This window comes from Hyperolius riggenbachi, chromosome 11, assembly GCF_040937935.1.
Source record: "Hyperolius riggenbachi isolate aHypRig1 chromosome 11, aHypRig1.pri, whole genome shotgun sequence".
Classification (NCBI taxonomy): domain Eukaryota; kingdom Metazoa; phylum Chordata; class Amphibia; order Anura; family Hyperoliidae; genus Hyperolius; species Hyperolius riggenbachi.
Window position 1 is genome coordinate 238,496,518 of NC_090656.1, and position 13,273 is coordinate 238,509,790.

Sequence of the window (13,273 nt, forward strand, 5' to 3'; positions counted from 1 at the left end):
GCATTAAAAATTTCCACTGAAAAACTTCTGCAAAAATTATTTGACGACGATACCTTTGGCATAAAAAATAATAATGACCTTAACTGCCATTGCTTTACAATAGATTATTAACATTTTCTTAAAAATATTGCTTAAACCAAGAAAATAGCTCAAAATGTGTCAGACACTGATATGTTTGGAACAACAATGCTCTCTTGCAGAAAGCTGATGGCTTAATGAGCATACACACATCCAATTTTTATTGACCAATGTTACCACCTCCATGTAGTCAGAGTACCAACAGACTTTAAACACTATGAATAGATTGTGTAGGTAAGTTGTCATACTACATGGCAGTGGTAACATTGCCCAATTAAAATTCGATGTGTGTACCAGACTTTAGATTTTGCCATTTCTGTAATTGAAGCAATAAACTGAAAAATAAATTATCTTTTTTTTTCTCTTTAAAAAAGGGGGTGGGGGGAGTACTTCTACAAACCATTTTGATGAAATTAAATATTTGTTATTCATGTTTATTATTTACAATAATGTATAGTTGTCAATGAAAAAAACAGCTGTATAATACTTCTTCAAAATTTAAATAAAACAGCTGTTGCTGTACCTAATATAACCATTTAGATGGAATACATTAATGAACATTTTCATTATTCTAATAATGCATTTAATACAAATTTCTTGAAGTCTATAGTAAAGCCTTACGCTGCTTCAATATGCATCAGAAATGTATACGTCACTAGATATGTGTGAATAAATTATTGATTCCACACACAACTATGACTGCTGAAGTTCCCACCACTGCACAAACATTGAGCTATTTGACATTTGCTACCAGAATAAAAAATGAGTAGCAAAATATAGCATGCTGTTTTAATTGAGAGTAATTCATTGACAGGAAGTCAGAGGTGTGCTGTAATATATTGCTCCTCACTCAGCCTTATTGTTTCTAAATATATTCCATTCTGAAGTTATCCTGAATATTTTCCTCGGGTAGCTATGGATGTTATGCACATTTCTTAGTTCGGGCATAGTACTCTGTTAAGTGATAATGAACTTATTTCTACAGTAAGCTACAACCAGTCTACACCTCAGAGCTTTTTAGTTAACTCTTTGCACCCTGCATTATTCACAACTCCCTGTGTGACCATCAACAAGGACTTTGACTGGCCCTTATCTGTTGACTCTCTGCTAGACTTATTCAAACAGAACACCTAGTCAATGCTAGTTGCAACACAAAACAGTGTAGATTTCTGAACACTAAACTCAGAATTCTATTGACTCTAAATTATCTATAGAGCATTCTAGGTTATCCTCTTGCTCTGCCTGAGGCTCTAGATCTACAGTGAAACCTTGATTTTTTAGACTTTTATGGGCATTCATAAATTTCTGGAGATATTTGGAGGTGTAAAGCCAATGATGCTTCAGCACGTCTTCCATCTCGTAGATTTTTGATTGACGAGCATTCATCTTTCTGAAACGCCTGAATAGTTTGTTGCCGGACTCATTGCCTTCACTGGCCCAAGCCCCAATGGAACCATCACGTTCAATGATCTCTGGAACATGGGCTAAGGTTTTGTGGAAGTAATTGGTAATCTTGCCCTCATATCTAAACTTGAATTTGGTGGATAGGAGTTCTGCGAAACGTTGAGAGTGATAACTATATTGGCACAGCAGCTCTGGGCACTCTTTGGCAGGACATGAAGAGCGCCAAACTGGCTTCATGTTGAGATAAAGGTCCATAAGTTCTTTAAGAGCTACTTTTCTCTCTTCACAGTGTAATAATTCACAGACGGCCTCTACTGTCTCTTTACTCATGAGCTTCCGGGCAAAGTTTCCATTCATTCTCATTATTGGTTTTAGGTTCATCTTCTTCCTCAGGTGTTTGTCAAGTATAGTGGACCATTTTTTCCGCTCTTCCTTGGTGGCATTAGGGTTTTTGTAGACCTCTCCTATTTCTAACTGAAATATTTTATAAAATTCAGCTGCATTTCCAATGTCACAATGTAATGCGTCAATGGATGGAAGGGTTTCAATAAATGGCTTTGCAGAAACTCCTTTGACTCTGTCACGAAGTTCATCAACAGATTCATGGTAGGGATTGGCTCTCCACGTCTCATAGCGCTGTAAGTTCTCGGAGTGGCTTCTGGTGATAGAATGGAAGACCAAGTTCTGAGATGCTTCAAGGCGAGTAGCATCACAGAGTGTACAAATAAAGATGGAACCTGAAGCTTCCAGTCCTTCCACTTCCCTCACAAGCTTTTCATCGTAGCCTGTTCCACGGAAGATGAATTTAAAACTTCTGAGAATTCCGCCGATTTCAAGCATGAGCTCACTGGACTTCATGGCTTCTCTTTCAGCTATCAAAGGGCTCAAAATGGCTGTTAAAGTCTCATGGTCTGATTCATCAGCCAGCATTAGACACAATGGCTTGCAGCAGAGTTCAGAGTTTGGTTTGGCTTCTTCAAAAATCCGAACTGACCCATTTTTGTTAGGAACACTGATATTCATGACTGTAAATGAGAAACGTACTGCTTTCTCTGGAACAGCAGGACCGCAGCCATGTTTCTCGCTGACATCTCCCATCCCATCACAGGATTCCTTGATCACTACAGTGAAAGGACCACTTAGGTAATCTTCTAAATCTTCTGATTTTAACCCTTCAAGAATATCTTCTTCCATGTCTTTCAGAGTTGACACTAAGGCCACATCATATCTAAACCTTTTGGAAATGGCATCTACAGGATACTCATCCACGGATCGATGCAGTCCAGAGAGACCATCGATGATACCAACATCAGTACTAGTGGACACATTCTTCAGAGGTGGCTTCCATTCAAAAGGATGATAACCTGGCAGCAAGGCCTTCTCTGCATTTCGAAGAGCATGGAGTGGCTGAAAGATCTGGCGGCCAGTTGTAGCTTTTACTGTCCTGTACATTTTGTGGTACTGGCTGCAGCTCAGGAAGGTGTTGACTCGTATGGCAAGACAAACAGCAGGGTGAAGACCTGCCCCTCTACCTTCCATGATGGCTTCTAACTCATCGGCTTGCCTGTGTTCATTCTTTGCTCTTAGGGCTAACAGAAAGAGGGTCAAACAAACCGATTTAACATCTCCACCCTCTTCTTTGTCTGCAAAGGTCTTCACTTGCATCTTCAAATCTCTAAGGCGGTGTTTTTGAGCTCTTCTCGTCAGTGAAAGCAGGTGTTGCCGAGGTCGACCGCCTTTGTTAATATGAGAGTAGGCCTCTTTGCCTTTAATATCTTTGTGTTTGGAAATGTGGTGAGAATATTTTCCAAGAGAGGCTTCTTCATCGCACCCATTCACTGAGCATTTCAGCACCAAGGAATTTAAGATGTTCAGGTAAGACTTCACTGGTGATGTAAGGTCAGTTGGAAAGCAAGTGTACCTGCAGGCTGGGCAGTAGCAGCCCATGATCTTGATGTATTTAAGAATGCAAGTTCTGCAGAACAGGTGTTTGCACGAAGTTTGCACCGGATCAGACAAGATATGCTCACACACCTGACAGCTCACTGATTTAACAAAGTCAGAAGGATAGTCCACAACCAGGAGATTGGCATCGAGGTGGATTTTCTTGCAGCAAGTCTTTATCTGATTGAGAGCTTTGCTGTTTTTCCAGAAGGATGTGCTATTCCCATTTTTGTTCTTTTTACCTGGCTCCAAGCCAGTCTTGCGCTTTTTCAGCAAGAGTCCACTTTGGATGTGTCCTCCCTTTCTTTTGCCCCAGCTTTTCGAGGAACTACAAATGTCACAAGCGGTAGAGTGGGCTTTCCATTCCACTGCTTTATTACGGGGAAAATAAACTTCGCTGGCAGAATTGCTGAACTTCTGGTGCATGATGGTCCAGCAGTTGTGACAAAAGCGCGTGGGGTGGATGGAGTCCATGTCACCTCTTACATCAATCTTGAAAACCTTTGAGATGAGGTCAGGCCATGAAGTGGCTTTCCTCTCTCTCCGCCTTAGGACTTCTTGGGTTTCGTCGTCCACGGGACCATGAACTGGATAGCTTCTACTCTGTTGATCCATTTTGAAGGAGACGCCACACACACGGCACAGATGTTGCAGAAGTGCTGTGTGAGCATCTTCCTCCATCCTTCTCAGTTCAGAGTCATTGACCATCATGCTTTCATCTTGTGTAGACTTTGAATGTGATTGTGATGATGGCTCAAGGCTGAAGTCCTCTGAGTGGTCATCAAAGTAAGGAGATGTCTCCTGAGAGGCAGTGCAGGACACCCCACTGTCATCCTGTTCTTCTTGAGATGGAGTCCTTTCCAACGATTTCACGCGGAACAATTTGAACTTCCAGTCAGAGAATCTCATGTATGGCGCGTGAATATCATTGAACAGCGGATCCCGTGGTGTGCAGACCAGCGGCGACTCCATGTTCCTGAGGACGAGAAAAAGAAAAGAGCAAATATTAATTACATTCATTACCAGCAACACTTCCTGTACTTTTCAGGTGTTATGATTAGGTTGTGGCTTGTTTCATCAGTGTGCTGGTTTGATTTTACAGATTACCCAACACACATGTTGATAAAAAATCTGCCATTAAAGTGAACCTGAGGTCAAAAGAAACTGATGAGATAAACAATTATATTTATCTTCCTACTCCTAAAAATGACATATATCCCATGCTTTTCTTTTATATTTAAACATTTACAAAGTAGGTTGAATGTTTTACTTTCTCTAGTCAGTGGCAGCCTATTAAGTGTCCCAGAGTTATAAAATACATGAACTTTTTACCTTTTTCTCTCTCTCTCTGCCCTCTAAAGTTGTATTCTGCCAGGAAAACGTTTATGGCTGTAATTTGCTTATCAGTGATTTTTACTATATTCCCTACAAGGTACCAACAAGACAGAAGCTGTCACTTCCATGCCTAAAAATTAACACGTTCTGGCAGCAAAAAAACAAACAAGTAAAACAGCCTGGTTATTAATATGTTTTGTACTGTGCATACACATGTTTCTCTCATCATGACACATGTCGCCTCAGGAACACTTCAAAGAGGAGCTGTCAGCCATACTATCACAGAAAACAAACAAACACATATATAAGTAGATAAATACTTGCTCTACCTTCAGAAAATATGTATTGTACTGTACACGTTTTGATTTTAGTGATTTTTCTACAGTAAGAAAAAAAGAGAAAACCCTTCTTAGCATTTCCAATTTTAACTGGGGCTTTTTTGAAGCCAATCCTGATGTCATTTCCTCCCTTACTCTCCTCTGCCTGATTTGCCTGCCCTTCACTATAGAAAGTGCATTGGCTCAGCATGAGAAATATTGTCCAATCAGAGAGGAACAGAGGTGTGGGAGGGGAAAACAGGAGGGAAAGAGGCTTCAGCCAATCAGGCTGCATTAGTCAAGTCTGAGGGGAAGTAGAGAAGCAAAAAAGGACAACCCAGCATGCCCTGCAACTTCCTTTTTGTGTACCAAATTTTGTGCGTACCAAATAAGAGTCAGGTAAACTGGGGACTGATCATTTATCAACAAGAAAACTAATAGTGATTTTAACGTTTGGATTGCCTGGTTAGCATCCTTATTACTTATTTACCAGATGAAAATAAAGAATTGATTTTTTATTTTATGCCCAACAGTTACTCTTGAAGGGATACTTTGTGCAATTCAGTTGGGTGCATCAGAGGTCAGGGTCACCATAACAAGTCTTGTGATTCACACCTATTACATTAAAAACTTATGGCCCTCACAACAACAAAAAAAACCTCTCCCAAAGTCTTCCACTGTTGTCTGTTGGACAGAGTTAGGCTAGGTACACACCATGCAATATTTCCATCAAATCGATGGGAAATTTCCAGTTGTTCGATAATTTCCAGCATGTCCAATCTGCTTCTGATCGAGAAAGGATTGAATTTTGTGCAGCACTCACCTCGAAATCTATCCCTTTCTCGATCCTAAGCAGATTTGGTAATGCTGGAATGGATTGAACAATGGGAAATTTCCAGTCGATCTGACAGTAAAATTGCATGTTGTGTACAAGGCATTAGCCAATCGGCTACTGCTTGATGTAAACTCAGATCGGCTTATATTAGAGTATATACGGTACTTGAAAAATCATCCTTGAAAAGTTATCAGCTGCGTAAACGATACCCGAGGTGATATGTGACATGATGAGATAGACATCTGTATGTACAGTGCCTAGCACACAAATAACTAGACTGTGTTCATTTTTTTCTTTCTCTGCCTGAAAGAGTTACATATCAGGTATGTAAGTGGCTGACTCAGTCCTGACTAAGGCCTAGTGCACACCAGAGCGGTTCTGCTGCGGTTTGCGATCCGCTTGCGGGTGCGGATCCGCTAGGGTAATGTATTTCAATGGGCTGGTGCACACCAGAGCGGGAGGCGTTTTGCAGAAACGCATACTCCCGGGCTGCTGCAGATTTTGGATTGCGGATGCGTTTCTGCCTCAATGTTAAGTATAGGAAAAACGCAAACCGCTCTGAAAAACGGCACTTTAGAGCGGTTTGCCAGGCGTTTTTTGTTACAGTAGCTGTTCAGTAACAGCTTTACTGTAACAAAACATGAAATCTACTACACCAAAACCGCTAGACAAAACCGCAAAATGCTAGCTGAAACGCTACAGAAAAAGAAGAAAAAGCGTTTCAAAATCTGCTAGCATTTTGCGGATCTGCTAGCGGGTTTTGGTGTGCACCAGGCCTGAGAGGAAGTGACTACAGTGTGACCCTCACTGATAAGAAATTACAACTATAAAACACTTTCCTAGCAGAAAATGGCTTCTGAGAGCAGGAAAGAGATAAAAAGGTCAATAGCTCATAGATTTTAGCTCTGGCATACTTCATTGAATGTGTCATTGAGGAGCAAAAACAATAAAAAACTGTTAAAACTTAAAAAGTAGATTTAAACATAAAATAAAACTGTGGAATATCTTCAAAAGTCATTTTTAGGAGACGGAAGATAGATACAATCATTTATATCATTAGGAGTGAAAAGGTTTCTGAAAAAACATTTACCTCATACACCATGTATTAAACAGCAAAAGTATTATTTTTGGCATTGTATCAAATCATATTACAAGCAATTGAGAAACAGTGTTCAAAACTTTAAAGGGAACCTTACCCAAGGTGAGAGTGATATGGAGGCTGTCATATTTATTTCCTTTTAAAGGACCACTGTAGTGAGAAGAAAATGAAGCACTTGAGAAAGACCTCTGCGGTCGAAACGTTGTGCTTTGCACTGCGGCACTTGCAATAAAATTATCCAGCCGGCCTTAAATTCAGGTAGAGACCCAGCATCTTTGTTCTATGTGTGGAAGTAACCCTATGGTGGATGAGGGGTTTTGCTGGTTGACTCCCTGGTGCTGTTAAATATTGTGTTGCAGCATTGGGATTTCTGTATTGCTTAAGAATATGGAGGCTGCCATATGTATTTAATTTTAAACAATACCAGTTGCCTGGCAGCCCTGCTGATCTATTTGGCTGCAGTAGGGTCTGAACACCACCACCAACAAGCATGTGGCTAATCTTGTCAGATCTGACAATAATGTCAGAAACACCTGATCTGCTGCATGCTTGTTCAGGGTCTATGATTAAAAGTATTAAAAGCAAAGGATTAGCAGGACAGCCAGGGAACTGGCATTGCTTAAGTAAATATGGCAGCCTCTCTATACCTCTCCCTACAGTTGTCCTTTAAATAATACCAGTTGCCTGGCAGTCCTCCGGATCCTGTGTCTCTAAAGGTTCGTATACACGTCCGATAAAGATCGTTCGTTACGAACGATTCGTGACGTTTACACGATATTCAAATTAGACGGAAAAGATCGTTCGTAATGAACGATTGTGTACACACGTGAACGATATAAGTATAAAGTACTGAACGACGAACGATTAAAAAATGCGTGCGCAAACGGAAGTGACGTTATGACAGGCAATAAGAACATGCGTTATCGGACGATCTTTGTACACACTGCAACGATTGAACGATTATCTTTCGAAAACATCCGCCGGGTTGGATCGGTCGGATTGAACGATAACGGTCGTTATCGTCCCAAAAAACGATCGTTGGAAAATTTGGAGCGCACGATTATCGGTCCAATTGTCGTTATCGTTCGTTTTTGAACGATCGTTATCGTACGTGTGTACTCAGCTTAATACTTTTAGCCATAGACCCAGAACAATCATATTCAGATCAGATGACTGATCTGACTCAGCTGACTCAGGGTTTACTGAATTAGCCATATGCTAGTTCCATGGTTTTGACTCAGACACTACATATGCCAAAAGATCAACAGGACTGCCAGGCAACGTCTACAAGGAAACCCGTATGGCAGTCTCCATATCACTCTTACCTCGGGCTCCCTTTAACTGGAACTCAAGTTGAGAGGGATAGGAAGGCTGACACATTTATCACCTATTAAATAATGCAGATTGCCTGGCTGCTCTGCTGATCCTCTGCCTCTGATACTTTTAACCATATACCCTGACCAAGCATGCAGATCACATGTTTCTGGCTGAAGTGTGACCGGATTAGCTGCATTTTTCTTTCTGGTGTGATGCAGACATTACTGCAGCCAAATAGATCAGCAGGAATGCCATGCAGCTGGTATCATTAAAAAGGAAATAGGTAAGGCAGCCTCCATATCCCCTCTCACTTCAAGTTCCCTTTAGGCCTCTTTCACACCAAGACGTTGCGTTTTAGGGGACGGTAAGGTCGCATAACGTGCCCCTAACGCAACGCCTGGTGGTGTTGAAGTTGGACGTCAGATTGAGCGTTAAGCGGCTCTTGGTGTGCTGTTTTCGTTCTATCTATACTGATAGAACAGCCACTCCAGGATAGTGATGGGAAGTCCGAATCTTTTCAAGGATTCGGATGATTCGAATCGGATCATTGAAAAGATCCGGATCTTCGAAGCAAATAATTTGAATCATTTTACTAGGGAAGCAGACTGGGGGTGAAATGACTAGCAGGACAGGACTTTCCCTGCACTGTACATTCTGTATGTTCCTGTTTCTTCCAGACAGACATCCACTGTGAACCGAATCTTTCATTGTGATGATCCGAAAGATTCGACTTACAAAAAAGATCCAGATCAAATGAACGATTCATTCATGACCCGGACAACACTATGGCCTCGATTCATAAAGCATTTCCGCATGAGGAAATGCAGAAAGCCGCTCGCTTTACCGACCACACAGCAAAATATGTATTCATAAAGGCTTTTTCCGCATGAAAAGCCGACATCCACGAGCAGAGTGATCAATCACCGCCTTGCGCGGTGATTATCACAGCAAAAGTAACAAATGTCAATTCATAAAGATTAGAGGTAGCGGTATGCGGACGGGTATTACCGCTACCTCTGATGTGGCGAGAAGCGTGCGGAATCCGTTGCAGTGAATGGGACAGACCTCCCAAGCAGCTGCAGAGAGAACACCGCACGGAGGGATTCCGCCTGCTTCTCCGGCTTCCGCATGTCTCCCGACAGCCTAACGCCTGCCTACAGCGGAGTATCTCCGCACGCCTGTCACAACAGGAAACATTTTTATGAATTAACACCCTGAAGGCGGAAATACCGACAGCGGTGTTTCCCCGCTCCACTTTCCCCGCTCGCAGGCTCTTTTATGAATCGAGGCCTATGAGTCCAGGTTACGTCAACACAGTGCAGTGAAAATTAATTAGCCATGTGGCTAGTCACTGAGCATGTGCAAGCAGTCTAATGCAGCTAAAGCCCAGTATAACGCACAGCAGGCTGCACTTTCCCAGAATGTGCAGCGTTACGATGTAACGCAACGTGGGGACTGTGAACAGCCCATTGATTTTACAGTGCTGTGAGTTGGGCTGCGTTACAGGCTGCTCTAACGTGCGCCTGTAACGTCCCACTGTGACAGCAGCCTTAATGCAACAGACAGAATTAGGGCTAGTGCACACCAAAATCACAATAGCAATCGCTAGCGCTTAGCACTTAGCGATTGCGATTTTGTGAAGCGATTTATGAATGAATGAGCATGTCTGTTCATCATTCATTCAAGCTGAATCGCATGCAAAAAAAAAAAAAAAAAACTGCTACATGCAGTGCGTTTGGAATTTTGAAAAAAAAAAAAAAAAAAACACAACACAGCTATGCTAACACCCTCAGGGCTGGAACCCACAAGAGCGTTTTTTTGAGCATTTTGGCAGTGCTGCGATACGCTAGCGTTTTGCCAAAACGCTCAGCTGATGTTAATGGATGGGGCAACTTCCACAGGAGCGTTTGCGTTTCCCAGAAACGCAAACGCAGGACCTGCAGCATTTTGGGAGAGTTAGCGCTTCAATGTAAAGTATTGAAACGCTAGCAGAAACGCTCAGCAAAACCTAAACTGAGCGGTTTTGCTAGCGTTTTGCGGTTCAGCACACTGTAACAAAATTAAAAATAATTCACAGGACCAATCAGGATAAAAACGCGAAACGCAAAACGCTACACAACCGCTGAGGAAAAAAATACACTGTTGCAAAACGCGACCGAAAACTCGCATGAATCCGCTTGCAAACCGCTCATGCAAAACGCTAGCGGTTGCGTTTTGCGTTTGCGGATTTCAGTGGGTTCCAGGCCTAACAGAGTAACATTAGCCAAGCTATTTGTAAAGGGCTCAGAAACGCTCTTGGTGTGCACCAGCCCTCAGTGGGATTTAGCCAATTCTAGAGTTCTCCTTCAAAGGAAACCTAAAGCAAGAGGGATATTGAGGCTGACATATTTATTTCCTTTTAAACACTTCATATTGCCTGGCTGTCCTGCTGATCCTCTATCTCTAGCCCCTGAACAAGCATGCAGCAGATCAGGTGACATTATTGTCAGAACTGACAAGATAAACTGCATGCCTGTTTCTGGTGTTATTCGGACACTACTGCAGCCAAATAGATCAGCAGGGCTGCCAGGCAACTGGTATTGTTTAAAAGGAAATAAATATGGAAGCCTCACTTTAGGTTCCCTTTAAATCAGAAATTAGAAATGCCAATCAGAAAGCCAGAGAATATTTGGGGTGGGATGAGCAGGCAGAGACAAGCCCAACAGTAAGATTCAGAAGCACTGAGCCCCTGAACACAAACGCCAGTTTACGCCGACGCCCGAGACTGACCACAACTGAACGGCAGACCGCAGGAGGACGGTGAGACACTTGTGTTTATGGGGCTGAAGGAAGCCCCAGGTCAATATTGATTCTTGCAATTTTTAGATCTCTAGTACACTTTAATTGCATAAAGAACATTTGAAAGCATTTCCAAGTATTCCCAGTGTGTAAAAATATTTACTTTCACTGAAAAGAGTAGTAGAAGCTTCCGTGCCTCTGGTCATCAACAAAGGCAGTAATCTCCCTGTGCCTGTATCTTCCCTCTAAGTCTCTCCCCCCCCCCCCCTTAATAGACACATCGCCCTGGCAACAGCTGAGTCACTTTAGCAGAGGGAGGGGGGCATAGTGTAGACACAGGAGAATTCTTGCGTTTGCCAATGACCATAGATATGCCAGGATCTACTGCTCTCTGAAGTGAAAATAAACAATTTTACACATAGGGAATGGTTTCAAATGTTCCCTTATGTAACCAAGTGTAGTCACTGAACTTTTAGTTTTGGGAGTACAATCCCACTTTAAATACCACTGCCATGAAACAAGCAATTTCAGCAAGAAAACACCAGCATCTTTCAGAGTCTTTTTTAGTGTTAGCTACTTAAATATACTTAAAATGTAGCCCTAAATAATAATGCAACATACCTGTAGTAATAATTTAGCCCCACTTTGCAATGCCATACCATTTAGAAAGTGTACAGTATCTGTACGGATAGTAAACTAGCTGCCGTGTGTGCTGATCTCTGCTGCCTCCAGTATATACAGTATAAGCTGTTACTCTGTGCCTGTACTGATAGTAAACTAGCAGCAGTGTGTGTTGATCTCTGCTTACGCTGTACATGCCGGAGGTAGAAATTACTCTACATCTGCAGTAATAGTAAACTAGCTGCAGTGTGTGCTGATCTGTGCTACCTCCAGTATGTACAGTATAAGCTGTTACTCCGTCCTTGTACAATTTGAAATAGAAAAATATTAAATACAATTACATTAAATAAAATAAATTGAACATTTGTAAAGCATTATGTTCATTGAAAGTGCCTATATTACACAGCAATATTTAACTATATAGGTACCAAGGGGATACAGAGGTCGTGACTCTGGTCTCTGACTGGTCAGTTAGCATGGGTCATGACTCTGGTCTCTGATTGGTTAATTAGCCTGGGTCAGCATCAACCTCCCTCTACCAAGAGGAAGCTGAGGCGGTGTCTCTGGTCTCCGATTGGTCAGTTAGCATGGGTCGTGACTCTGGTCCCTGATTGGTCAGTTAGCCTGGGTCGTGATTTTGGTCTCTGATTGGTCAATTAGCCTGGGTCATTATCCCCCTCCCTCTAGTAAGAGGAAGCTGAGGCCGTGTCTCTGGTCTCCGATTGGTCAGTCTGCCTGGGTCGTGACTCTGATCTCTGATTGGTCAGTTAACCTGGGTCATGACTCTGGTCGCAGATTGGTCAGTTAGTCTCGGTCATGACTCTTGTAGCTAATTGGTCAGTTAGCCTGGGTCGTGACTCTGGTCGCAGATTGATCAGTCGGCCTGGGTCGTGACTCTGGTCTCGGATTGGTCAGTCAGCCTGGGTCGTGACTCTGGTCGCTGATTGGTCAGTTAGCCTGGGTCGTGACTCTGGTCACAGATTGGTCAGTTAGCCTGGGTCGTGACTCTGGTCTCGGATTGGTCAGTCAGCCTAGGTCGTGACTCTGGTCGCTGATTGGTCAGTTAACCTGGCACTACAACAAGTCAGAGAAGTCTAGCTACTTTACCTGCTGTCTGTATGTCGCTGCTCTCGCAGAAATGTCACGCAAATTCTCAGTTCAGGATACCAACAGGCAGACTTTTTTTTTTCTAACAGGAAAGACCTGTGAGCCGCTATATATATACCATTCATGACAGAATTCAAATAGTCCCAGCCAGGCTGGCAGCCAATCAGCGGCAGCGGCTCCACTGACCCCCTTTGCGGCAGCTGCGCCCAAGGCCTGGCCCCCCTCCCCCTGCACCTGGGACAGTGTGTTTGTGTTGGAGAGCGGTGGTTAAACCGCAATGCTTTGCTGAGCAAGGCTGTCATCTGGCTGGTTGGTGGCTTGAGCAGAGCAGTGTAACACAGCTGTGTTATTGTGACACTTCAAAAACATGCTTTGCTGTTTTTGTGGGTCACATGAAATGTCAACAGACCCCGATGAGTCGGGGAGCAAACAAGTGTA

The 13,273-nt window shown here is 42.7% G+C and overlaps 1 protein-coding gene across 1 annotated transcript; it reads right to left on the bottom strand.

The window, feature by feature from the left end:
* Window positions 1-726: 726 nt before the first annotated feature.
* RAG1 (recombination activating 1) lies at window positions 727-12,906 on the bottom strand. The gene is made up of 2 exons (XM_068261650.1): window positions 12,836-12,906; window positions 727-4,402 (listed from the first exon to the last, which is right to left on the bottom strand). Exon 2 carries the CDS (start codon window positions 4,396-4,398, stop codon window positions 1,261-1,263), a length of 3,138 nt encoding a protein of 1,045 aa, XP_068117751.1. The 5' UTR covers window positions 4,399-4,402; window positions 12,836-12,906; the 3' UTR covers window positions 727-1,260.
* Between the last annotated feature and the right edge of the window lie 367 nt (window positions 12,907-13,273).